The 27,991-nt window shown below is 36.5% G+C and overlaps 2 protein-coding genes across 2 annotated transcripts in view; one reads left to right on the forward strand and one right to left on the reverse strand.

Annotated features, from left to right (window-relative positions):
- Window positions 1–1,196, reverse strand: part of INTS7 (integrator complex subunit 7) — a 51,602-nt gene extending 50,406 nt beyond the window's left edge. Inside the window, exon 1 of the mRNA XM_039359613.1 lies at window positions 862–1,196. Coding sequence (XP_039215547.1) covers window positions 862–952 — 91 coding nt within the window. The 5' untranslated portion in view covers window positions 953–1,196. The remainder of the gene's footprint in view (window positions 1–861) is intronic.
- A 54-nt stretch (window positions 1,197–1,250) lies between these two features.
- DTL (denticleless E3 ubiquitin protein ligase homolog) lies at window positions 1,251–27,014 on the forward strand. The gene is made up of 15 exons (XM_039359614.1): window positions 1,251–1,508; window positions 2,392–2,517; window positions 3,550–3,648; window positions 3,859–3,920; window positions 4,766–4,886; window positions 6,721–6,786; window positions 7,061–7,173; window positions 9,305–9,378; window positions 10,750–10,853; window positions 12,432–12,536; window positions 19,626–19,738; window positions 22,016–22,105; window positions 22,753–22,888; window positions 24,607–25,412; window positions 26,472–27,014. The coding sequence occupies exons 1-15, from the start codon at window positions 1,463–1,465 to the stop codon at window positions 26,535–26,537; spliced, it is 2,127 nt and encodes a 708-aa protein (XP_039215548.1). The 5' UTR covers window positions 1,251–1,462; the 3' UTR covers window positions 26,538–27,014.
- Window positions 27,015–27,991: the final 977 nt, after the last annotated feature.

The following is a 27,991-nucleotide window of genomic DNA, read 5'->3' on the forward strand; positions in this document are numbered from 1 at the left end:
TTTTCAATGAAAGTATTCAAACAAAAGCCCAATGCACAACTGCCTGGGATGTTTAATCTAAATTTTTTCAGTGCACAGGGGGGATAACTTGACCTAAATAGGCTCATGCTGCTCTATGGTAAAACAGATGAGACTTAATGTCACTTGCACCACACAGGATAGTTGTTGGCTGAGGTAATTAATGACTCAGGACAATCAACCACTTTGGAAAAGTTGAGTACAGGTAGTTCTCAATTTATGACCACAACTGAGCCCAAAATTTATGTTGCTAAATGAGACATTTGTTGAGTTTTGTCCCATTTTACGACTTTTCTTGCCACAGTTGTGAATCATGGCAGTTGTTAATTACATGTTTGTTAAGTGAATCTGGTTTACCCATTGACTTTACTTGTCAGGTCACAAAAGGTGATCACATGATCCTGGGACACTACAACCCTCATGTTAAGTCAGTTGCCAACTGTCTGAATTTGATCACGTGACTGTGAGGATGCTGCAAGGGTAGTTAAGTGTGAAAAATGTTCATAAGTCACTTTTTTCAGTGATGCTGTAATTCTGAACGGTGATTAAATGAACTGTTGTAAATCGAGGATTACCTGTTTTGCCTTGGAATGAGAGAGAGAGTTGAACAAGAAGCTTGTGGCATCTTAAAATACACAATAATAAAACTGGCAATCTTAAAAAGTCACAAGCCTTCCGCTCCAACCTAAAGCAACTTCATCCTTCTGCTAAGCCCCAACAGGACGATTGCGCTCAAAACAAAACGAGAAGGCGGGACTTCTTTAAGGCACTAGTAAGTACATTATTCGCGCATGCGCACATCGTGCCACAAGTTCCTCACCCCACCCCCTCCATTTTACTTACCTTTATCCAATTCCATGAGTGCGGCATCGGCATTCAATTCCTGCTCCCCGTAGCCGGCATCGGCAAGAAAGGGTTTGGAAACGGAAGCCATTCCCAGTTATACAAGAAGGATTTTGAAAGGAATTGTAGAATAACTCTTTATTAATTTTTTTTACACAGACACGAAATCGCTTATCCTGTCTCTTTTCCGTTTCCAGCAGTAATTATCCGCGCTTGTGCAGACCCCAGGCTTAGGCACCTGCGCAGTCGCGTTCCCGCCGCCAGTCCTGCTACGGTAGCATACGGATCACCCTTTCCGGAAAATGGGCTATCGAAAGAGTAGGAGGTGGAAAAGTTGTTACGCATGCGCGATTCAAAAAAAAGACGGGTTGGTTTATAAAATGAATGTCTCGCGTATAAGGGCGTGGCATCATCTTGCTGTGGAATAGGGGTAGCCAATAGAAAAGAGGAGGTGTGGCTTCTTGCCGCCAGGGTAGCCAATAGCTGTAGAAAAGTGACTTTGGCGCGGACTTCGGGTTGGCGGGAGAACTTGTGGAGAAGCTGTTCTTTTCCCCGCGGACTCAGCGCGCGGTGACAATAGAACTTTCAGCGGCTGGTAGGGATGCTGTGTCGTTCATTAATCCGTCGCTGTCAGGCCGGACCGCAGGGTAAGTGTCGGGAAGCCCCTCGCTCCTGAAAAGAGCCGGTTTGGTGTAACCGAGAAGCCAGGGGGCTCAGAATTCCAGGCCTCCCTTAGGCTGGAAACCAGCTGGATGAATTTGGGCCAGTCACTCTCGGAGCTCAACCCACCTCATAGAATTAATTGTTGTGGGGAAAATAGGAAGGAATACTAGGTATGCTCTCTGCCTTGAGTTATAGGGAGAACGGGATCAAAACATAACAACCCTCGCTACTCCTCCACTGGTCTTTAAGATGAGCTTTCTTTTAACTCTTTTAATTCCTCGAGGGAGTGAGGAAAGCATGCCTGCGTCTTCCCTGTTCTCTTTTCCCCTTGTCATTCTGACATAAACAGATAATCCTCTATTCGTGAATCATTCATTTGTCAATTAGATTTGTATAGCTGCCCCGTTCACCAAAAATGACTCTGGGCAGCCAGGACCACGCAGCTAAATGGCTCAGCTCACACACCCCCAACCTGCCCTAATGAAATGAAAGTTAATAGTAGGCAGAATTATGTTGATTTCTGAATCCAAATACTGTATATTGTAGACCTTGTAAAGCACTTAAAAATACAATACTTAGAGGTGGGGGAGGTGGATCAAAGAAACATGCTGTACAGCAAACCCATATTTGACTGAATAGTGGGTGAGATAATTTGGCCTACTGGTGCCACATATACTAGCATTTCCATATGACATGATCAGTGGAGACCGAGGATGAGAGAACTACTTAACACTAAACAAATTTTTTTTGAAAACACTAATAAACTGGGGAGATGGCTTCTATGCTTATTACTGTTTCATTATTTTATTACTGTCAGTAAAAAAATTAACATAAAATTATCTGTCTTATAAATTTCTTTTTTGGTAGGTTTGGCACCAAGATTTTCCTTACACCATCTATTAGGTCAGTATCAGTGTATTAAGGAAGATGACCATCATTCCTATGGAGAAATGGGAATTCCAGTTCCTCCTTTTGGCTGTAGCTTTTCAACAGGTAAAGTGGTTTGTCATTATGTTGGTTTAAAGGTAGACTGTTCTGATGTGATTTCTAATTTTATTTTTCTTTTGTACTATAATACAAAGCCATTATGGTCAATGGAAAAGTAAAAATTATCTGATTCGTAGTCCAAACAAACTGGCACATATTAGACTGAAAAATTTCCTAATCATAAAGATGAAATAACATGCTGGACAATGTTTGGCAACATTCAAATTATTTGGGCTTAATTAAGTTGAAGGCTAGTTACTTTGATGCATTAGGGCAGGGGTGTCAAACTTGCAATGTCACATGATGTGTCGCAATGTATCGTGATTTTTTTTGCCATTGCCGGCAATGGGGTGGGCGCAGTTTCGCTATGATGCATCCAGCCCACGGGTCACAGTTTGACACCCGTGCATTAGGGAGTTTATGGTGAGTAGTAAATTATATAGAGTCAGTTACTTTTGGAGTTGAAAATATCCTACACTTTTCTTTGCAGTACAGAAATGGTTTGGCATTACATTTTTCTGGGATGCTTTTTGAATTTTCAGCTAGGCTACACCCATCCGTATATAAGTATTTCCATGACAAAATGAAGAAAATATCCACCATCTACCATCAAATTAGCAAATTTTTCCAAATTCAGCAAAGGTAGGAAAGTAAGTAATCTTGGAAAAGTAAAGCAATTAATGCATAAAGAAATTGATTATGCATTCCTCTTTTGAAAGCAGCTATCAGAAGGATATAGCAAAAGGAGAACTTGTTTATGTTCATTAGCTGAATTCCCCTTGTTTAATTACAGTATCTGCCAGTCTTTTAAAGTAGCTTGTTAGTTATTAAGTTAATCTTTCAAAGTAGGCAATGCTTGTCTATTCTTACAATAATAAGAATAAGGAAAAAATGAATAAAGAATGCCTTTGTATTTTGTGTTTTGTATGATTAACACTTAGAATATATGATAGTAATTCTCTGATGCAGAAAAATTGTGTATTATTAAAAAGCATACAAAAGGTTTTAAAATACAAATATTACTACATTATTTTTCAGCTCCAGATGTGCAACATGTACTTGGTGTTGCCAATGAAGAGGGATTTGTTAGGCTGTATGACACCCACACACAACTGAGCAACAAGAAAATTGTTAAAGGTAAAAAAAAGTCTTGTATTTGGACCATATAAATTAGATTATTTGATAAAAGCAGTAGCTTGTAGAGGGTTTTTTTGAATACTGTATTTATATTGTGATATTGTTCTTTGTAAATTTGATGAAGGTAATAGTCTTCATTTTTCATATGTGGACTTTTTATTACAAAGAATGTGGTTTATTTAGATCTAATATATTTCACTTTCACTTCAGAATGGCAAGCTCATTTAAATGCTGTGTTTGATCTTGCATGGATGCCCTATGACCACAAAATTGTGAGTATTGTAAATCACTATTTGTTTCATTAAATATGGATGCCACTATTTCCTTTACTTTTGTTACTAGCAATATATTGTTATGCTTTATTTGGCTCCTAATACTCTAGCAGGATCATTAGAGGGCTTAGTAATATAACAGCTTAGAAGATAAATGATATGACCAGAATCTAGGCCATGCATTAAATATAGAAAGGTTTGGTTTTAATTCAGGACAAACTTTCTATAGTAATATCTATGTTTTCTGGGCTCCAGTGGAAGAAAACACAAAATGCCTTTTGTTTTTTTCGTTCAACACAGCAAAACATGATAGGAAACCACTGGGAACTTGAAATGTGATCAAAATTCAGATGCTTGGCAAGTGACTCACATTTATGACGGTTCCTGTGTCCCAGAGTCATGTGATCACCTTTTGCAAACTTCTGAGTTCTGGAGAAGCCACATTCACTTAACAATCATGATATTAACTTAAGAACTGCAGTGATTCACTTAATACCTATGACAAGAAAGGTCATAAAATGGGGCAAAACGTACTTAACATCTGTCTCATTTAGTAATAGAAATTTTGGGCTCATCTGTGATCATAAATTGAGGACCAGGAGTACATCCAGTCTTATACTTAGATGTCTTTAACCATCTATGTATCTGATACCTTCCAAAACAAGGAATTCTATGTAGGGACTAAGTTCCCCTGAACTTGCTGGAGTTTATTTTTGAGTAAATATACATAATATTGAATTAACACTTCATACATCTATTGAAAAATGCTTCTGTTTCATAAGCTTATGTTAAAGGTATCAATTTTTTGTTTCCAGTGGTAAACTATTACATTTATTTTCTCTAAGGTTACTGCTTCAGGGGATCAAACTGCAAAAGTGTGGGATATAAAGACTGGTGAACTCTTGGGAGTATGCAAAGGACATCAGTGCAGTCTCAAATCAGTTGCTTTTTCTAAGTTTGAAAAAGGTAAACTTTAATATTCTGTTCGTTAATGAATTTTTTGGGGGGAAATTACTGTAGAAAATATGGAGCATAGGAATTTGGGACTTATGGTATACACTATAATACCATTATGGTTCCATGGTTACGCCAATGTTCATAGATCATAAATTGTGAAAAAGCTATGCTGCTATCATTGAGGACTTTTTAATGTTTTAGATGAACTAGCAAGGATAAGGTAGAAATCCCAGTCTAATACTCCATCTTTACATTTACAAAAACAATCATTTCTCAAGGTAAATTTTTGAAAAGCTCAAGGTAGAATTGAAAAACCCCTCAAAAATTGCAAAGGTATGTGTTTAGACTACTTTGAAGTATACGACAGAACATCTGCATTTATAAATGTAAAATATGTTTAGTACTTGAAATAATGAGTATTACAAAAAGAGACAAAAAGTTAGAACATGGTTTCTCTACTTTTTTCAACTGTGGCCAACAAAGAAATATTAAGAAAATGAGGCAACCACCTAAACAAATAACCCCCCAGTTATTCTTGTTTTAATTTATTTAAGAGCCATGGTGGCGCAGTGGTTAGAATGCAGTATTTCAGGCTGACTGCTCACTGCCAGAGGCTCAAACCTCAGGCTGAAGATTGACTCAGCCTTCCATTCTTCTGAGGTCAGTAAAATGAGGACCCACATTGTTGGGGGTAATATGCTGAACTCTATAAACTGCTTAGAGGGCTGTAAAGCGTTCTGAAGTGCTATATAAGTTTAATTACTACTGGAATTAACAATTCAGGTAATGCCTTCCCATTCCTTCTACTTTTTTTAAATTAAAATTTGCATCAAAATGTTAATTCAATAATAGATATTAACATTAAATCATTTTATGTATCCCAGGCCTTAATAACATTCATTTTTAGTACAAACCTGTCAGTCAAGAATGTTGTGGAAAAATCTGTGGATCTCCAGCCTAATAAAGTCCTATTTTTAAATACTAATTGTTTTTCTTATACTTTTCTTTTGGTGTCCTTCATGTGAGATTACTGTTGTTTTTATTAATAACTGTATTTAAGATCTGTATTTAAGATAAGTTTGCTGAATTTTATTATTGTAGTCACATTGCTGGTTGTATTAGTACCAAGGATGTGCAAAACGATCTATGCATGGAACAGCTGAATGTTTCATCTGAAAGATACATGTTTCAGAAATTGTGGTCTGTACATGGAATAAACAACTGTTGCTCTTCTGTAAATGAACAGAAATGTAATTATTTTGTTTGGAAGTGGATTAGTGGTGGGATGAATGGGAAAAATGCTAAGGGAGGATTCTTCCTTGGCAAAGAGGTGTGCAAACATTAATGCACTAATGGTGAAAGAAGGGAAAAGGTTCTGAGAAGATCAGGAGCAGGTTGGCCAACACACAAGTTGTGCATTGAAAGAATGGCCAATCCAAAGCAGCATGGCAGCACTTCTGGAATGCAATAGTTTGTTTATGACCCTTAATTCCTTTGCTTCAAGGAACTACTGCATACCCTTTGCAAAACCAAATGCATATCTTAACTTTGTTGCTTCAGTGAGCCAATTTTCAGCCACTTGTCCATTCTTGCAAACCAGCTGATTGTCAGGGGGTGCAAGAAAGAAAGGGTTGAATAGATAGACTATGAGTGGAGTTTGAGCACCTTCCAGGAAGTAAGGCTAAGGTGGCAAATGGGCTCAGGCCTGTGAGTGTGCGAAGGCTGAAGTAAATTTCTGTGGACTATTATTGATTCAAGGAATGCATTTGAGAAATTACTGAATTAGGGTCTAATCAACATGATCGGTTTTTTTAATGAAACACTGTAATTTTGTATTTTATAGCTGTGTTCTGTACTGGAGGAAGGGATGGGAATATCATGATCTGGGACACTCGATGCAGTAAGAAAGGTATGTGATGTGTCTGTTTATTCTCTTGAATCATTGCAATGGTATTATGAGATGGCAGTGATCACTAGATTATCCTCTGAGTTTTGTGAATATGAACTTGGATCTCCTTGTCTTAATTCCAGTGCTTTCCATTACATAATATGTACTAATACGAGGAAAGATATTCAGTTTTCAAAAAGTTGGATGAATTTACAGTATGATTGTGGGTTATTTACCATATATGAAAAAGACAGAAGAGAAGGCCTTTTTAATATTTCCTGAACCTGTTTTACAGATGGATTTTACAGACAAGTTAAACAAATAAGCGGTGCCCACAACATCATAGATAAAACACCATCCAAACTGAAGAAGAAAAAACAGAACGTGAAAGGACTTGCACCCTCAGTGGTAAGAATCTGGAATTTTAAGGCCATGTTTTGTCATTTTCTGTCTTGGCAGCTGCACTAGCTTGAAATTATTAGGGAGATGGTAGAAATTAAGGAAAACAACTGAATTAATTACATTGATTTATGTGAACCTCTACTAATATCTAGAAGGTTATTAATTAGCATATAAAGAGAATCTGGCCGATTTTTTTAAACAAATATAAAATTTCCTATGCATTCTTCTGGAAAAAAATATTCCTACATTGGGAAGCTTGTTCATCTTTGTTTATTTTGCTTTGCCTATTCTGGATTCTTAAGCAAAAGTATTTTAACTTTAAGGTTTAAAGCAGGTCTCTGCCACAGATGATACAAATAGGAAAGTAATAAGCTGCTTTAAACTTGAGTTAGAGTTTTGGTTAATTCTACCACAGTGGTTCTCAACCTGTGGGTTGGGACCCCATTTGGGGTCAAACGACCATTTCACGGGGGGTCGCCAAACAACACAGTCCGCCATTTTTTTTTCCCCTTTTCCTTAGCTGTGCTACTCCCTTTTATTCTATTGGCTTTTGAAAGCCAATAGAATAAACTCTCTTGAATAGAGTCTAATTCTATTGGCTTTCAAAAGCCAATAGGAATTGTCCAGGCTGTCTCTGCCCTGCTGAGTCTGCCAAAAGTCCCATTCTGCAAACGATCCTGCACCAGTTGAGTAGTCCTCGACTTACGACCGGTTGAGTAGTCCTCGACTTACGACCGGTTGGGGGTCGCGGCATTAAAAAGGTTCTACTGTTCTATCGTATTTGGACTACAAAAATCTAGATATCAGAAAGTATCTGTCATTTTTTTATATCTCAGATTCAGTAGCTCTAGAGGCATGCCCAAAGGGAAAATGTGTGCATGGAGGAAGCATCACTCTTATATATTATCACATACTTATTCTAACTGATGTCAGATGTATGCTATATCCATTGTATACTCATTTCAAGTTGTGGGTTCTGAGCACCCAATTTTGAATGCATGCTGCATTTAAAAGCTACCATGGGTCGAGAATGCAGTAGCATGATAGCCCCATATTATTACTCTGTGAGTCATACTGTCTACTAGTCAGCTTCCAGGTGCAATTCAAGGTGCTGGTTACCACCTATAAAACCATTCATGAAACAGGGCAGGTCATTCGTGGAACTGCCTGTTTGTAATGGCATCTAATGCTGGCATCTAATGCTTCCACATTTAATTTGTTCCTTAATAGCAATCTTGTGAGGTGGATTGGGTAGAGAAATCTGTACAATATCTAACATGCTTTGGGTTTCCTACATGAAATAGTGCCATTTATGGGGACCCAGCTCCTCTTCTCTGTTGACTAGCATATCCCCTGAAATTCAAATGGTCCCAACCTTATTGGCCTTCCTTAAGATGTTGAAAATCTGGCTTTCTCTCCAGAGCCCTGAATCAGGGTGTAGAATGAGCCTGTTTGCAATGGGAATATGATTGTGTTAGCCTTGTATGCTGTATGCTCTTTGTTTCTATTTGTTTGTTGGGTTTCTCTCTCTCACTCTCTCTAGAGCCCAGAATCCCAGTGTGCAGTGGGTATATAAATTGATTAAATACATTTTTCTTCAATTTCCATAACTGTTAGGCAGTTGTTTCTTAGTTATGTTATGGCTTACCTTTGGAAGGTAGGCTTAAAAATAAATGCACTAGCTACATCATACTTTATAGCCTACCATATTTCACAAGGAATGACATAGGCAGGGAACTTCAGAAAAATTGAATTATTCCAATTAAGTTGCATTCTGCATCCAAATAGATATGAATGACATCTTGAGAAGCTGGTTTTAATCATTTGTAAGGCATACAATGTAATCTCAATTATGCTGACTTAAAAATCAATATATCTGTATTCAGTGGGACTCAACAATAGATAAATGTGAATACAGTGGCAATTAGGTTTCCCTTCCTTTGTGTGTTTTTCTTTATACACAGTTGTTGCATCAACTATTGACATAGAGCCACCGTTTTGGAAATGTCAATAAATAATTACTAACTGGGTCAAATGGGAAGCTGTTTATAGGAAACGTTCAAATCAATACTGAAATTAACTTTGTTATAGAATTAGCCTGTTGAGAAATGACTTCTTTTCTCATTCTTCTTCTAAGGATTTCCAGCAGAGTGTGACAGTGGTACTACTTCAAGATGAAAATACCTTAATCTCAGCAGGGGCTGTTGATGGGTAATAGTAAATACTTCTGTTTCCAACATTTTTTTTAATTCTCCTTTTGAGAAGTATTATGGATTTCTAATTTTGGTCTGTTTGCTCATATGAACATTCCTGTAATGAAATTTAAATGAAATTTCATAGAATGCCTCTTACCTGGGGAACAAGGACTTTCTGGGGGGAAAAAACAGCAGATTTCTTATTTAGTTGTGTCATTATAAACTAAGCCATTTGTCAAACAAGGATCCATCCTATAGCTCAAGTGTAGCAGAAGATGGTGAAACACACTCTCCCACATTGTATAGGTTTTAAAGGCATATGATGTACTGCTGTCTCTCTTAAGCAATTAAATAAATTGAGAAGATAATTTCTCAATCTTTGGGTCCTGTCAAATTCTTCTAGCTGGAAGGTGATATCCTGATAGTAGTAACAAATAATATTTAATATATTGTATTACATTTATAATTGATTAAATCCCTCCGAGGCTGAGTTGCTGTATATCAGTAAATGTCATTGTACTAACATGGGCCATTAGACAGGGTCACATTGCCCCATGAAATGTGTTATGTGCCTTGGGGATGTTCTTCCTCGATTGACAGTGCTGCTTAAATAGCTAGTGGAGGCCATTATTGATAGATCAGTTTCTTGCAAGGTAACACCTCTCCTGTTGCTGCACCGACTATCACTAGACTTCTGGGCTCAATGCAAAGTGCTGGTAATCACTTATAAAAGCCATATGTGATATGGCACTGGGCTGCATCAGACACTGTCTAATTAGAATTGAATCTGCCCATTTGGGAAGTACAGGTAAGAATTCCACTTTTCTTGAAGTTAGGGGGACATGAAAAAGTCAACAGGCTTCTGTGGGCAGCTCCCATACTTGACCTATACCCTGTGGTTCATATAGTCCTCTCCCTCATGTCATTTAGAAAATTACTGAAAATAGTTTTATATTTTTTATTGAAAATTGTTTAATTTCATTGTTGAACCTAGCAAAGTGTTAGTGGTGTTTGTCTTGGGGTTTATTTTTTTAATATCTTGTAACTCATCCATACTATTTTGATTTGGGAGAACTATAACTGTTAAAAATAAATTAGATAAGTAGACAGACAGACATACTGTGCTTCTTATTATTGTATTTCTCAATTTATATTGCTTCCCAGCCAGCTGAACAAATATCTTGAATAAAGGAATATTCTGTCCATCAATTAATCTTTTATTCTTGGCCTGAGTATTACATATGAGACTGGATTACGGCAAGCTTCCTTCACATGTTTTGGGATTATGGTTTACTGAATTCATGTCAGATATATGTGTAGAACCTCAAACTGAGGAAGACTTGATCATTGTATGAAATTCTGAAGAATTCTGTTTTCTTCATTTTAGTGTGATCAAAATATGGGATCTACGCAAGAACTATACTGCATACCGGCAGGAGCCAGTGCCATCCAGAGTTTTCAGCTACCCTGGGAATAGCATCCGTAAACTTGGTATGGCATAACTGAATATTCAAGAAGGAAGACAGAGTCATTCCAAAACAAAACAGATCTTTCTTTGCTTTTGCTCTGTTTTGTATTCATACCTTAGAATTATACTTTGAGCTGAGGTCATTTATCAAAATCTGTCTTAGCCTGATTTCAGAACTAGCTTTAGCAAAACAATGGCATTAGTGACCTGTTTGGTCACCTGTTCTGAGAGAATGGGCAGGATGAGTTAATTCTCTAGGTGTCAATAGTCTTCAGTGCTGCCACATTACCTTTTGGGATGGTCTGTAAACTGGAGCTTAAAGACACTGTTTCCATGATCCTGGAAGATGATTTTTAAAAAGGTCGTGTTTTTGTTTATGGAGAGGATACTATGATGGTTACTTATGCCATAAGGGGCTATAAAATTTATTTTCTGGTCCTTGTGAGTTTCCATGTTCCATGAAGTCTCAGGCAGGTCATTAGGAGTTAATTAACACACTGATAGTATGCAACTCTTTTACATCTAGCAGTTGCCATGCTAGATTAGTGTCAGCATTACTAAGGAACTAGATGAAAACCAGTAGACTGAAGCTTAATCCAAATAAAGCAGAAATTCTGTTGGTGAGTGACCTGATGTTGTCATAGTCAAAACCATTCTGTAAAGTATTGTAAATATGACATTATGACATTAATCATAACTAAATAATAAGAGCCTGCCTATATGCTTAGGTCTTCTCAGTGCTTTGCTCCTTCCTCTGAGGTGATGTAGGCAGAACTGAGGTTTTGTTAGACGCAATTTTCTCTTAGGGAATGCTTTTCAGACAGTTTTTTTTCTCCTGATGCCAAGCAAAGTTTTAATTTTTAAGCAGTGATTTGGAACACTAGATACTTCTGATTTCCATCTTTTTTATATTTTCTATCTGATTTACATGGAGCCAGTTTGGTGTAGTGGTTTAAGGTGGCAGAATAGAAACTGGGAGACTGAGAGTTCTAGTCCACCTTAGACGCAAAGCCAGCTGGATGACCTTAAGCTAGTCACTCTCAGCCCTAGGAAAGAGGCAATGGCAAACTGCTTCTGAAAAACTTTGCCAAGAAAATTGCAGGGATTTGTTCAGGCATTCTCTGAGAAACAGTCTCCATTGAATGGAAGAAAAATAAAATCTGATTTCCACAAGCTATTATAGAAATATTTTTACACTGCAATACGGGATGTGCTAAAATATTTTTTTTAAATCTTTTTTCCTTTTATCAAATCCCACAAACCGACTAAATAAGCATAAGAGATCAGTTTCCCTAGTTATAAAAAGACCAGCATTTACCAAAATAATGAAAACATGCAGTCTATTCCACCTTCACAAAAAAAGGCAAGCCTCCTGTTTGTATTGAAAGAACATAAAACGTAGATGAGTTTCACCACTGTAGGCTGCTTATACCTTAGTATCTTATTTGAAAGCACTTGCTGGAATTTTTGTGTTTAATCTTCCTTTAATCTTCTAATAAATACTAATAATCAGAGGTCTTAGATTCCTGCTCCTGGGATTAGCTGTTTCTTATCCAGCTTTTAAGGAGGGAAGTCTGACAACAGAATCTTCTGTATTCTAGGATATTCCAGTCTTATCTTGGATTCCACTGGTACCAACCTATTTGCTAATTGCACTGATGATAATATATACATGTTCTGTATGCCGGGTCTGAAGAATGTTCCAGGTAAGTACTAATATTTTGGGATACAGGTTATCTGTACATCATATACTTAACCAGTTTAAAAAGCTATGGCTGATGCACTTACTCTATCTCTGGCAGTACGGTAGTATCATATGCATTTCCAGGAAAGGTAGTCCCATATATTTGATAAGCTTTTGTCAAGCTGAGTGTCCATAGAATTGCAGTACGTAGTAGATTATACTTTACATTCAAATCTATCAGGACAGCTTCTATGAATCGCATTACGAAAGTTTATAACCCTACAGATGTCTCCATACTCTGTTTTCCTTTTGACAAACAAGCTCAGTTGTCTGAGGACTACCTATATATCTTTTCTCTGTATACTTATAGTCATTAGCAGCCTTTTACATTAATCCAGAGTGGAACCATTACATCTTATGAATTGTGAATTCATTTGTTAATTGTGCTTATCTCAAGCAAGGCTTGTTTATTTATCACATCATTTTCAGAGTCTACAAAATTACCTCTCAGACCACAAGAGAACAGCAAATACTGAAAGGCTAACTTAAATGTGTTTGAAATAGTAGATTTTATTAAGTGTTCCTTGTGTTCTTCTGATTCTTTTTTTTTTCCTAAATCATTGCTCTTTCCCACCCACCCACCCCTTTTTTGGGGGGGAGGAAATAAAAATAAAATTCATGGAAATTGATTTACATTCCAACCATCTACCTTTACGCTATATTCTGTAATTTTTCAATAGTCAGAAGGTTCAGTAAATTGATTTTTCTGTGGATTGATCAATAACATCTACAAAACTTTAATTGCTGCCCTTTTCCAGGTGGCAATGCCACAATCCACTCCAGAATATTTTGAAAATGTAAGAAATTGTATTTTATTTTTATTTTTATTTTTGCTATGGAAGTATCACTGGTAAGAACTTGGATTTTTAGAAAACGGGAAAGGTCAGAAAAGGGAAATACTTACATCCATTTTATTTGAGTGTTCCTAATGGAAGGTTACCAAGCAGAAAGAAAACAAATCCATGCAGAATTGGAAAACTTTGGTTCAATTTTTGCTATCTCTAAAGATTTCTAATGCTTGGATTGTAATCTAGCCTAAGTTGGTTGGTTTTTCTATCTTGTTCTACCTATTTCTCTATTTTTGTTCAGACAATATTGTAAAATGTTCTATGCCTCTTGGGAATTGTAATAGCATCTTGTTTATAATAACGTTGTATATACACTGGTTGCATGGAGATAATTCTGAATTACTGTAGGTGAATTGATACATTTGTAATTGTAATCATCGTTCCTCAGCCTGATACTTTCACATATATTGAAAATGCAGTCCCCAGAACTTTCAGCCTTGGTACATCTAACAGATATCAGAATAAAGAAAGCTGTTCTGAATGGTCAAGTTCATTTCTGGGTTCTGTCACTCTACTCCTACTAGAAGAAGATTATTTTGGATTTCAAGGCCCAGATAGAAGAGAGAGAAAAATTAACTTGGATCTGCCTATCCTGACTGTCATGGTCTCTTTCAAGTCAGAGGACTCAAACACAGAAGAGCCTGCACTGGACAAATGTCAGCCTGAGGAATTGGAAAGCAATTAACTGCCTAGGGTCAACCTTGCCAATTTGGGAGAATCAGTATGAATCAAATGACAGGTGCCAATTCCAAGCAGCGCTATCCCTGAGAATATGTTACAAACTCCAGAGAACCAAGAATGGCATGTTCTCAGAGGAATTCTGCTCAATTCATTGAGAAACAAGCTAGCAATAACCTTAACTGAACCAATACTACTATAACTGACAACAATTGGTTTTTCCATTGGGAGCAACTGCTTAAATTTTAGTTCTATATTTTCATGTCTTTGAATCTCTTGTGCCACCCGAATCTCAGTTTTTTGGTTCCAGAATTGGCTGACTAACCTTTAAACAGCTTTTGGACTTAACAATTTACCCATGCTCTGGTTTGACTTTGAACTCTTACAGGCAAGACTTTTGATTTCCTGTGTAGCACTGCTAGGGTGTGTGAGCAATTGCACATGTCAACACTCTGCCTACTAAAGCGTGAAAATGTTTGCAAACTTGAAAATGCTTGCTTACCCTGCTCCATGTGTGTTCAACCTAAAACAGAACAAAGCAACATGCTAATTGCTCTGACAGGACAAGAAGAAGATAGATCAAGCATCTATCTCTTATGATTCCTTTGGAAAAGATGGGTGGGCAATTCTCAGTGTTATGAAACAATAGAAAAATATTCTGCTGAATTGTATGCCGAGAAAATGGTAGAATGAGTGGCCAATCTATAATAATAATAAAGTTGGAAGGGACCTTGGAGGTCATTTAGTCCAACTCCCTGCTCAGCAGGAAACCCTATGTCATTTCAGACAAATGGCTGTCCAGTCTTTGTGGCAGCCCCTGAAATATTGGAACACTGCTATCATGTCACCCCTCGTCCTTCTCTTCATTAGACTAGACATTCCCAATTCCAGCAACTATTCCTTATATGTTTTAGCCTCCAGTATCCTAATCATCTTTGTTACTCTTCTCTGCACTCTTTCTAGAGCAGTGGTTCTCAACCTTTCTAATATCGCGACCCCATAATACAGTTCCCCATGTTGTGGTGACCCCCAACCACTTATACATCACTGGGTGCCAGGGGCGTGGCCAAAGAAAAGGGGGGAAAAACAGCCTTGTTTGGCGACCCCCATGAAATGGTCGTTCGACCCCAAATGGGGTCCCGACCCACAGGTTGAGAACCACTGTTCTAGAGTCTCAACATCTTTTTTACATCATGATGACTAAAACTGGATGCAGTATTCCAAGTGTGGCCTTACCAAGGCATTGTAAAATGGTATTAACACTTCACGTGATCTTGATTCTCTCCCTCTGTTAATGCAGCCTAGCACTGTGTTGGCTTTTTTGGCAGTTGCAGCACACTGCTGGCTCATATTTGATTGTCCACTAGGACTCGGAGATTCTTCTCACAGTTGCTACTATTGAGCAAGGTACCCCCTATACTATACCTGTGCATTTGGTTTTTCTTGCCTAAATGTAGAGCCTTTTTTCAGCATTGAATCTCCAGAAGTTTTGAAACAACTCTTAGTTTTCCTTACTGGTAGCAATTCTGATGCAGGCTTGATATAACATGGTTTGAAGCCATGTTTAGACAGTACTATGTGGATAATGTTGGATTATAATATTTACATCCATAAGCATCTATCCATCCATCTACATCTATATATCATAGTTTTCTTTTCAATACTGATCAGAGGGTCTCTAACTTTCTGTGCTGAGTCTAGGAATCTGACATCCCATTTGTCCCTGAAGAATGTCCATTGCATATAACTCTCTGCTACTGACAACTCAGAATTCTTTGGGGCATTAGTTTTAAAGCTGTTAAAGGTGTTTAAAAATAGCCAAGTAAACCATATCTCTGTGTCACTGCACATCCTTCTTAAGAAATAAGATACCAGTTTCAGGAAATGAGAAAAGCAGCAATTTCCCTACTGGATCCTGAAACTTCAGTGTCTACTTCAGAAGTGCCAAATGTGAAAAGTTGTAAACAATCCACCATATCGTTAACCTCAGAGATAAATAGTTCAAAACTTACATTCCCTGGAGAAAGAAATAAGTGAACATAAATTAAAAAAAACATTTCAAAAAATCTACTCTGAATATCTTTAATACATATTTATTTATATTTTTGCAACATTTTAGAAATTCTGTGTTAACACAGGAGTCTACTATGTCATACAGGAACTCGCTGAATATTTGCTATATTCAGGAATAAGGATCTGATACTGTTTACAGATGTGTTCTAATATGAAAGTGTGGTCATTTCAAGATTGAACACTAATTTCGAACTTAAAATAGTTCTATACAATTGAAACTTGAAACATTTTACAAACCTCTAGTGGCAAGTTTTATTTTGCTGTACTGAGTAAACTTTATGTCTTCTTTGCTCCTTTTTCTTTGATTGTGAGTATTCCATGTTCTTCCAAATATCTTATCTGCTGGTCCTAGCTCTTTAAGAAAATTGCCTGAGCTGAAGAAAGTCTCTTAATTATTTCTCATATTACTTAACTGTGGTTATATTTTTAGCTTATCTTATTGTTCCTCTTTTACTTCAAAGGAATGTTTGTCCATTGTTAAGATATTATAGACAACCATAGAAATTGAAGCCACTTAGGCTATTAAATCTAACCTTCCATTAATGTAAGTATCCAACTAACAGCTTTCAGATAGCTCTCTGGCTTTAGTGAATTAATTTCAGTGAAGAGCAGCTGTCAGCTCTCTGGGTAATTTGTTCACTTACAAATTGCTCTTACTATTAAAAGTTTTTCCTAACAATTCAGTCGGAATTTATTGTTCTATCCCAGCCTATTGTCGTCCTTGTTAACTTCACAAGGACAAAACCCCTGCTATTACAATAGGCTGAGACTTGCAAACAAAAACAAAAACCTCTTTTAATTTTGTTGATAGACCTGTCAAATACAGCAAACTCAAGTCCAAAAGAACACGATGAAAAGCAGACGCGAAGTCACAAGAGAAATCACAGACCAAGATTCCAAGACGCAGTTTTCAAACGGTTGCCTTCAGCTACCAGCACCACCCCTCTTCCCTTTATTTAGCAGTCCTAAGGCGGTGCCTCTCCTTGCCTTTTCTTCTTACTTTGGAGGTGCCTCATTGACCTCTGTTGACTTACTCTTGCTAATTGACGCCATCTGCGTGCGTCAATTAGCAAGTCCATCTGTTGTGATTCTTCCAAGTCTGACTCATGCTCCTCACACAGCTGAGCTTCATCAGAAACACAGCTGGAGGGCCCAGGCTCTGCATCCAACTGTGAGTCCTGTACTTCAGAGCCTCCCTCTGGCTCTGATGGCCCTTCAAATGCCTCCTCCACCTCCTCCTCAGAGTCCTCCGACTCAGCTGTTGGGAGCACAGGCTGGCATGGAATCACAACATTTATCTTGTAGCTTAAGTCCAATATTCTGTGCCCTGTAGTCTGATATAAAATAGATCTTGGCCCTCTTCTATATTTGCACATATTGATGATATGTAAACTTTTCAGTTCCTTCAAACTCCTCTCATAGGTTTTAGTTTTCTAGTCCTTTGAGCTTATCATTAGTCCTGAATGTTTTCTAGGTTTTCTCAATTCTTAAATATAGTTCCCAGGACTAGACAGTGTTCTTCATATGGGATCTGATAACACAGAATAAAACAGAAAAATTACACTGGGATATAAAAAGTATACAGATAGTCCTCTATTTACAAAGTTCACTTAGTGAATGTTACAACAGCACTGAAAAAAGTGATGACCGTTTTTCACACGTACAACCATTGCAGCATCCCAGTCACATGATCATAATTTGGATGCTTGGCAATTGACTCATATTTATGATGGTTGCAGTGTCCCAGGGTCACATAATCACCTTTTGCCACTTTCTGACAAGCAAAGTCTATGGGGAAGCCAGATTCACTAAATAACTGTGTTACTAACTTAACGATGATTCATGATTCATTTAAGAACTGTGGCAAGAAAGGTCATAAAATGGGGCAAAACTCACTTAACAATTGTCTCGCTTAGCAACATAAATTTTGGACTCAATTGTGGTTGTAAGTTGAGGATTACCTGTACTTCCATTGATGCAACCTAAATCAAATATGCATTTTTGTGATCACATCACAGTGCTGGCCCATATTCAAATTTGCAGTTACTTTTCTATTTTTTCTCTTACGTGCTATTTACCCATCAGATTGTACTTCTTTATTTTATTTGTTTCCTAAGTGAAGAAAATTTTAATTTTTCTCTGTAATTTAGTTTTGAAATTTATTTCTATTTTACGGTAAGATATTCCATGTGATTTTTGTCTCATTGATAATTGTTCTCTGTATCTCTACATCCAAAACATGAATAGAAATATCCAAGAGCACAGAACCCAGGTCAGAATCTTCTGGCACCACATTCAATACTTCTATTTCAATGAGCATAAAAGTAAAATTCCTGAGCTAATTGTGTAGCCACTTAACTGTCATTCCATTCAGCCCACATTTAAACAGCTTGGTAATCAGAATGCCATGAGGTATTTTGTCAAATTCTTTGCTGATATGAAACTTCATCCTGTCTGTGAGCATTTCTACAATCTGATCAAAATACGATTAGTCTGGCAAAACTGGTTTTCGAAAACCACTTTCTAATTTTTGGTGCTTATTACATTGTTTTTAAGTTTCTTACAGATAAGTCTCTTATCTACCTCAGAACCTTCCCACTTATCATTATTATGCTAACTGGTCAATATTTTCCAGCCTCTTCTTTTCCCTTGTTCTGAGCACATTTGCTCTCTTCTCTTCTACTCTGGCACTTCATCCGTTCTCCAGGATATCTAAAATATAATGCATGAGGGTTCAGCCAGACAATCAACTACTTCCTTCAGTACTCTGGGATGGAATTAATCTACCTCTGGAGATTAATATTTATTCAAAATTAAGAAATTAATTCATAATTTTCTCACAATGTTTCTATCAAGCTCAAAATTCAATCTTGCCCTTTTCTTTACCTCCTTTCAACTTCCTAATAGAACGTATATTTGTTTGTTGGAGAAAACTGAACCAAATAGCTGAGTTTCTGTGTTTTTTCTTTATTGTTATGCTTATTGTCTTCTTCACTTAATAGCAGGTATATCAATTCTTTACCTTTACTTTGAATACTGTATATTTAATATTAATTGTTAATTCTTGTTAACTGTAATATTCTTTGTCAAGCTCTTTTTTTTTTGCTTTTCCTTTCCATTTCAGGGCTATTGTCTATATACTTTTATTTTATGATCTGCCTTCTTTCCATCATCTATATTTGTCCTATTTATTTTTAAATCTTCACTCTTCAAGGGGAGAAGTAATTTGTCTTTGAATATCCTAAAATCTCAATTTATATCATTTGGATAATTTTGTAATGTATACAAATAGGGTCATTGGCAATAAAACTTTGATTACTCTGCTTGTGAGAGAAATGCTACTAAATGGTTTCGAGCCTTCTCTATATAAAATACTATGTTATGCAAAGGATTTATCCTCAAATTAAGTTATATATGGTTTTTTTTGTTGTTTGTTTGTTTTTGAATTGCAGTGTCAGTTTTTACTGGACATCAAAATTCCAGTTTCTATGTCAAATCCAGCATTAGCCCAGATAACCAGTTCTTAATCAGTGGTTCAAGTGACCAATGTGCCTATATCTGGAAGGTAAGCAGTGTTGTCTCTGACTATAACCTTGCTATGTTATTTCTGTGTTCAGTTTGTGCAGGACAGATGGATATGTAGGCGCAGAGCGAAGATAATAAGATTCATTGAACCATGTTTCCAGCATACTGTGTCTAAAGTACACAGCTGTCAAACCTGAATACAAGTCCAGATATAAAACAGAGCTAGCTTCCATCCTCTACCTTCTCTGTATTTCTAGTTGCTGATCTTAAACTGGTTTTAATAGGTCTTTAAAAATCTCTTTTCAGTTCTGTTTTTCAGCAATTAAAACAAACTGAAGGTTCTTGCTTTATATTTAACAAGAGTCTACACTAACCAAAGTTAAATGGTCATAATTGTTTTTATTTTTTTTAACCTAATCATTTCCCAAGGTTTATAAACTGAATCACAATTAGGTTTCTTTCTCTTCCCTTATCTCCATGATCCTCAGTTTCCAGGAGTTAAGATTTTATTATGATAGTTCAGTTAGAATTTTTAGTAACATTTGCCAGTATCGGCTGGCAGCTTAGAAACTTAGTTTAGATGCCAAGCATTCTGTGGAGAAATGCATGTTTCAGTATAATTTTCTCATCCAGTGACATACATTAGGGCATTTCAGATTAACCCATCTAGCAAAATTAAGTGTTTTTATTAAATTATATTTCTAAAATAATCAAATATGACAAAAACTCATAAACAAGGAGTATGTTCTTTATAGCAACCTCCTTTTGTTTTGTACTTGATTCTGTTGACATAGTGTTCAGGAAGCCAGCGAAGTGCTCCTTAAACATTTTGTAAGAACCCTGAGAAATTGCTCTCTCAAAGTTTGTGATCCCTAGGCTTCTTGAATATTAAGATTATTAACATCAAATATCAAAATCTAAATGGCTCTTGGAATGTTTCATCACCACCTAGTTACCAATGTTTGCATATTCCTTCTTACCACAATGTTGCCTCTTCAAAACATTTTCCTGAAAAGGATGGAATTTTCAAAAACATAAACATTCAGGACAAAATATGAAGCATGAACTGTTTCATGCTAACATCTACATAATTTTTGAGTCATGCAATTTGTTTACTTAAAACATTTTTATAGCTGCCTATCTTAAAAACAAATCTGAGCAGCTTATAACCAATAAAAAATATATATTATAAAACTAAAAACAGGAAACTTCTGATGCATTCACATTTTTGTCCAATCCCGACTTCACCCTATCCCAAAACTTGCTAGGTTTTAAGTAGAAGGTTAGAATGGTGACAGCCTGTCAGATCTCAGAGGGAAGGAAGTAGTATTCGAAGTGTGGCCTCATTACTGCAGTAAAGAGTAATAGTATAACTTCCTGTGATCTTGATGCTGTCCCTTTGTTGACGCAGCATAGGACCTTTTGGCAAGTGCAGCACACCACTGACCCATATACTTAAGCAGTGGTCCAGCATGATACCTAGATCTCTCATAAACACTACTGTTGAGCCAGGTATAAAACTCATTTGAGCTATCATGGTTTTACGCTGAGAATCTGAAAAAAGATAATCATACATTTATGTTGATCAATGGACATCACAGGAGATCTGTGTATGTATTTTAAAGATTTTAAATTGGTTGAAAGTAGAGGTTCAGTGTGCTACATAATTCATCAACTTACCTTACAATGAAGAATAGGAAAAACTATTTACACTGGGTAAAAAATGTTCAAAATTTGGACTGTACAGCATTGGTCTTCTTAGTTTTACCCATAATCTGGGTTTTGAATATAGAATTTAGCTTACAGATGTAGCTACAATGTTCATGCATTTCTTCAGAATGTGTTTGGTTTCTCTACTTCCTTTTGTCCTTTAACTAATAATACATGATAGAAGCTGTTCTTTGTTAACTTATATTAGCTTTCTCTAACCTGAATTCTCTAGATATATTGCACAGTTTATAGCTGACTGGAGTAGTCCAGCCAATTTGGATATTAGCTAGGGATGTCTAGATGTCTAGAACAGGGGTCCCCAACCCCTGGTCCGTGGACCAGTACTGGGCCACGGCATGCCAGCAACCAGGCTGCACAAACAAGCAAAGCCCCATCTGCGAGATGCAGGCAGCACACAAAACCACACATCCTCCGGTCTGTGGAAATACCTCTCTCCACAGAACCGGTCCCTGATGCCCAAAAGGTTGGGGACCTCTGGTCTAGAAGCTCAAGTGTCCTACCTTTGAATTGTGTCCCTTGTGCTAGTCATAAATAAATTAATAATCTTCCCTAATAACTTTTTTTTATTCTTGTTTATTCTACATAGGTATCTGAACCACAACTTCCTCCAATGGTATTTCATGGCCACCTGCAAGAAGTTACTTCTGTTGCCTGGTGCCCATCTGACTTCACTAAGGTTTCTTTCTGGTGTTTTGTCATTTGTTTAGTTCTATTCCATTTTCTTTTTTTGCAAAAAAAAAATGTAACTATTTTATTTTGTTTATAAGACATGGATGGCTATTTTTACAGGTTCTTTATCCCAGACATTTGGAATAAATTTCTTATTTCCTTATATATATCTTCATGCTTTTCCTAGAAATCTTTGCTCCTCAAATGGCTTCTCTTGCTCCTTTTTACCATGCAGATTAAGCGTGTATATAGAAATCAGTTCTTGCTATATTGTAAAGTATAATGTAATGAAATGGTTGTCTGATCAGAAGTAAGAATACAAAGTTTGATAGGACTTCCCAAGTGAATGCAGTATGGCATTACTTTTTTCTAGGCTGAGGTCTGCATTCCCTCTGTATATAACATACATGGGGCATACTGTAAATATGGGCAAGCCTAAGAAAAAAATGTATTTAGAAATAGTGATCCATTAATTCCATTAATGGGTGATACTGATGATTTTTAAGGAGTGTTCCTTAAAAGAAATACCAGTTTCATCCAGTGTGGGTACTGTAAATTGGATAGTAAGGGCCATATGCGACCAGTAATTTGCCCACACTTACCTTTTACATTCTATATTTCAAACACTGCAATATTTTTCATGCTATTTTTCAGATTTCCACTTGTTCAGATGACAACACTATCAAGATTTGGCGCTTGAGGCAAAGCACTGAAGAAAAGACCTGGACAGACAAAACCAGCCTGGTTGGTTGGACTGATCAAAAGAGAGTAGTAGAACAAAACAAAATAGGTAAGGCCTTGTGAATTAATTATAGCTTTTCTCTAATGTTGATTTAGATTTTAGAAAACTATTAATTATAAATAACATCACTTTTATGTTGCAGTGTATATTAATAATGGGAAGAACTTAGAAGCTGCAATAGACCCTATTGCAATTCTCGTTTCCAACAAATTTGTTGCATACATTTGCCAAAGTAACAATTAAAAAATATACACAATCAAAAAGGCAGTAGAAATCAAAGGATTGTGCAAAATTGGGTTTTATAATAAAATATTCCAGGAAATAAAACCTATATTTCAATCAATATAAAGATTTCTGAAGTAATTTTGTTCGAAATAGGTTAGTTTAATAATCAGTGCAATATTTCAAATTCTAAATCTATATAATCCTGAACACGTTATAGATTGTTTCCAGTATCCTAGATATGAAAGTTTTTACCAGTAGTTAACAATTGGTTCTGTCTAAACAAATTCATTGGTGCATGAATAGAATAACAGTTGTAGCAAGGCATATTTCTTTTGGCCTCATGTGCTTTCCATAAGGAGAATGTCATTCTTAATTCTAGCTTGCAAAGAGGGATAAACTTACAGGGTAAAGAATGTATTGTTAGACATTAGTCTTTAAACTTAATGTTACAAGAGTGTCTTCACTTCTATCTATTGACTGCAACTCACAGCACAATCATATGTGATAAATCTCTTTTATCTCATATTTTCAAAGAAGTTCCCCAAAAATGAATTATGTTGGTATCTCTGAGTGAGCTTTGCAAATGACATATTTCTAGCTGTAGGAATGGCAGTAAATTGTTCTATAAACATAAAATTCCTATGCAGGAAACTTGCAGAACAATAGGAGGGTATATGCCAGTTCTCTTTCATGCTGCGAGTATCTCACGTGCACATATACATCATTGTTCTCCTAGGAAACTTTAAAAGAATCACTTCCTATTCCCATAGATAAAGAAGGATATTTAATCCTTTGGTCTGAAAACTGCAAGTGATGTGCATGCTGCATCTTTATAAAGTTGGCAGTAGTATTATATAAAATGTCTTATCTTCTTATTCTTCTTCATTTTCTCCTGAAACAGGTTAGAAATAACCTGGGAAAGGAAGTCCATGAACTTAGCAAACATAAGCAGGCTTCCTTTTGAGACTTTGGTTCTTGAATACAAAGCATATGCTAAATACATAAAATAGTTATTTGCACCAATTCATATTGTCTTAACCCCAGTTCTATTTCAGGGCTGCCTAGATAAAAGCATGCAAGCTGTTTGTACTTCCTTCCCCCTCCCATTCACTGGCACAGACAGTGGTACTGTGGCTGCTCGGGAATTACATATGCACAGGCTTTGCTAACAGGCTTTCTGAGATTTTACTATTTGGGAAAGGCAAATTCTGCAAGCAAATGGAATTCCTTGAGCAAGGCCTTTGTTCTTTGTGCAACTGCCTGATCTTTTCAGACTTTATCATTTTGTATCTTGTCTTTTACCACAAAAAACCTTGCCAAGAAGCATTGAATTTTCCTAGAAGTAAAGTATTTCCAAATAATTTTATATACATTTTCCTAAGTAGCAATTCTCAAGTTGCCTACTAAGAAAACACAGAAAAAAACCTTCAAATCTGAGTCATTCAGATTCTAAATATTTAAATATGTCTAGTGTGCAACATTGCTGTATTTTTTCCTCATATTACTTTATCTTCACTAAAGCTGCTTTGTTTTCCTTTCAGAAGTTCTTAGCAGCAGGCATGGGACTCCACCTAAAGTTCTTCCAGTCGGCAGCCCTCTTATTTCTTCACCACAGCCAGCTGCTTGTGCTCCAACTTATACAGGAGATCTTCCACTTCCTACCAGCACACCAACATCATCATCTGCTAGGACACCAACCATCTCAATTTACACCTTTACTCCTGCAAAGCAGAAAGTTACTTCAAGCACACCTTCAACTACGTCCATTCAACAGTGGGTTACAAAGATTCCAAATTCATCTCCGCCTATAAAGGAAACAAAGATAGTTTCTCCACAGATAGCTGCAGCAGATATTCCTGACATTCCCTTTGCTTCCAGGTCACCACACTTGAGGTCAGAAGCACGTGCCAAGAGAAGGTTAGAATCCAGTAGGGAAGAAAATATGATGTGTCTCAAAAGCTGTAACTGTATGACTGAACATCACCCGGAGTCTAAGAAATCCAGACTGGAACAGTTCACTTTGGCAGCAGGTTCAAAGTCTTGTAGACGAGACTACCCTACTCTTAATGAAGAAGTACAGAATATTCAAAGCTTGAAAGAGCCCTTTTCTCCTAGCAATCCTTGTTCTTCTGCCACCTGTCTAAATTTTTCACATCTTACCAAGACATCTTGTGAGAAGATGGTTGACAAGGAGAATAGTTCACCTGACAGAAGAACCTGGCTGTCTGATTTGGGAAATAAATTACGAACTAACAAGATGAATAACTCAAGCGAGTCATCCTCATCATTACGGAATCCAAGCACAAAACGAATGGAAGCTAGGACAGGAGCTACATCACTAGGGCCCGTAAGTAAATTACACATGATTGCTAAAACACCTTTGTCAATTTGGTCAAAATTCTTCTTATAAGTATTATATATTATAGTAAAAGCTATAACAAGTAGCAAAAGGGTTTCTTTGTTATAAAAAGTAGGAAGAGAGGACTAAACCAATGTCAAATTAAATCAGCATTGTGTAGCCAAAGAGCATCACTCTGGTACATAATAGGCAAAGATGGGGAAGTGGCACGTGCTTGGGAGCACATAGATAGTTTGAAGAATGTCTAATACTGATTTATGAAGTAGGGATACTCAATTGTCAGAAATTGAATTTCTCAGTTTCCAAAACTGAGAACTAAAGTATGAACAGAACTTCTGCCTCCTACATAGCCCAACTTGCACTGCAGGCCAGTTTTTCTAAACAACACTTTTGTACATGTAGAAATACGGAATTTGTAATCTTTATCTACAGAGTCTGGATGGATTTTATACTTGCCGTCTTTTGTTCTACTTTCTAAAACTAATGGTCAGGCTGTATAGCATAAATCTATAATGGTATAGAGATGATGTTTTTCTTTATTAAGATGTAAGGCTAGTAAAGATTTAATAAATGTACTATTGCTGTTTTTTAAATCCTGCCCCACACTCCAAGCAGAAAAATATGCTAGTGTGATTTGATGTTTTGCTAGATGCTCCTTTCTTTGGGAAAGGAGGATTTGATTACTGTCCATCTCTTTTTGATAATGGATAGATCTGATACTGTTTACCACTTTCACATCTTGTTACTAGATGTGTACAAACAAAACAGCCATCGGTGTGTTGCTTTAATTCCTGCACTAAGTAGGAAGTTGACTTCAATAGTGAAGTTATTGTATAAGTCTTCTTAGGCTGGTTTAGACTACCCTACTACACTATGACTGCTTATTAACCTTCTGGCTACATAAGAATTCATGTATGATAATTAGCTAGCTGCTAATATAGAGAAATTAATTAGAATGACTATGGAAAGGACGAAACTATAAAGATGAGACCTTTTATGCTGGTAATTATATTTGACTAGATACACCTTTTGTTTTTAATCTTACAGATTATAACTACAATAACAATGAGGAAGATTTGTACATACTTCGAGCGAAAGTCACAAAAAAACTAAAGAACTATGTTTTAAGTGTGCCTTAATACTGAAACACGCTTTTTATTAATCCAGCTGGATTTAGTTTTATCCACAAAAAAGATACTCATGCATCTTAATTAAAACTAATACTTCCTTTTTTATTTTTTTCTATTTACCATCTTGCATTTAATTAGTTAGTACACTAATAAAATGGAGAAATAGGCTCAATGAATGAAACAGCCAATCCCTTTGATTGTAAGATTTAAGTTTATTTTTTTTTATGCTAAATTGCAGAAAATATTTTTTCAAACCTTTTTTGAATATGCTTTTATCTATTTGAATGTACTTTTAATTGCTAAATTAGGACATAATGCAAAAGAAAAAAGGAACCATCCATTCAAGAATGATTTACTTGATCTGCCTTATACTAAAGGAAATGCCTTTATTTTGTGCTTCACAGTGTCCCATTGTTGTACTGGTATAAAAATATTTTCCTATAAAGTACACTTTTCTTAACATTGCAACTGTTTTTGTTCTTTTGCAACGGAGCAGATAATAAGCAGGAGAGACAGAAATGTACTGTGCACTCCTGAACGAAATCTGACCCTTGAATTCTGAGGCAAAGTGGTGAAAAGCTAAGCTTTTGGCTGGATCAGGGGTAGGCAACCTTGGCTCTTTTATGATTCGTGGACTTGGATGGCTCAGGAATTCTGGGAGTTGAAGTCCACGTGTCATAAAAGAGCCAAGGTTGCCTACCCCGGGCTAGATGATTGTTTTGTATTGAGCGTTTACCTTTTCATAGCACAGTCAAATTCCTAAAATTGATATATGTTGCCATGTACATCACATTAGGAGTATATAGGTCATTAACTGCAAGAAAAAATAGTATAATTTCATATCAAGTGATAATGCAGGCAAACAAGTCAAATAAATAAATCAGCAATTCCCAAGGTCATTCAGTCATTGGCTCACTACAGAAAGTAATTTTATCTTTTTTTAACAGATTTGTTTTAAATATCTCCCTATATGTACTGACTAGTGACTGCTAATTCAGATCATATCCATATTAATCATGTGCATGGATGTGCTGAGATTCTGTATTGACTTGTGTTCTGCTCTTACACAATTGGTATATATATACAATTTGTGTGTGTGTGTGTGTGTGTGTGTGTGTGTGTGTGTGTGTGTTAAAAACCAATAAATAGTTGATCACCAAGAGAATAAAATGGAAAATTTATTTACTGAACCTAGCTTTCGTTGGGGACTCCCGATATCGTCAGGGTTAAAAGTAGTCGTTAGGAAGAAGCTTATATAAATCACTAATTGCCTGCATCCGGTTTCTAGATCGTGTCACGGGTCCCAGCTGAACATGCTGTGTTCTAAGTATATCTCTAGCGTCAAAGTGCGGTTCTTTCCTATTCCTTTTCTGTGCTCCATCGTGTACGTCTCCTTCGCTAACCATAGGGTTAAACGGAATCCTTCCATTCCCTCAC

The sequence above is a fragment of the Crotalus tigris genome, unplaced genomic scaffold (genome assembly GCF_016545835.1).
Source record: "Crotalus tigris isolate CLP2741 ecotype Arizona unplaced genomic scaffold, ASM1654583v1 scf7180000019097.2288821080:1192077, whole genome shotgun sequence".
Taxonomy (NCBI): Eukaryota; Metazoa; Chordata; class Lepidosauria; order Squamata; family Viperidae; genus Crotalus; species Crotalus tigris.

Excerpts from the sequence above, each read along its gene's own strand:
- DTL (XM_039359614.1), top strand. The coding sequence starts at position 1,463 with ATGCTGTGTCGTTCATTAATCCGTCGCTGTCAGGCCGGACCGCAGG. Across the intron at positions 19,739-22,015 it reads AATGTGCCTATATCTGGAAG|GTATCTGAACCACAACTTCC; the intron begins GTAAGCAGTGTT and ends TATTCTACATAG. Across the intron at positions 22,106-22,752 it reads GCCCATCTGACTTCACTAAG|ATTTCCACTTGTTCAGATGA; the intron begins GTTTCTTTCTGG and ends GCTATTTTTCAG.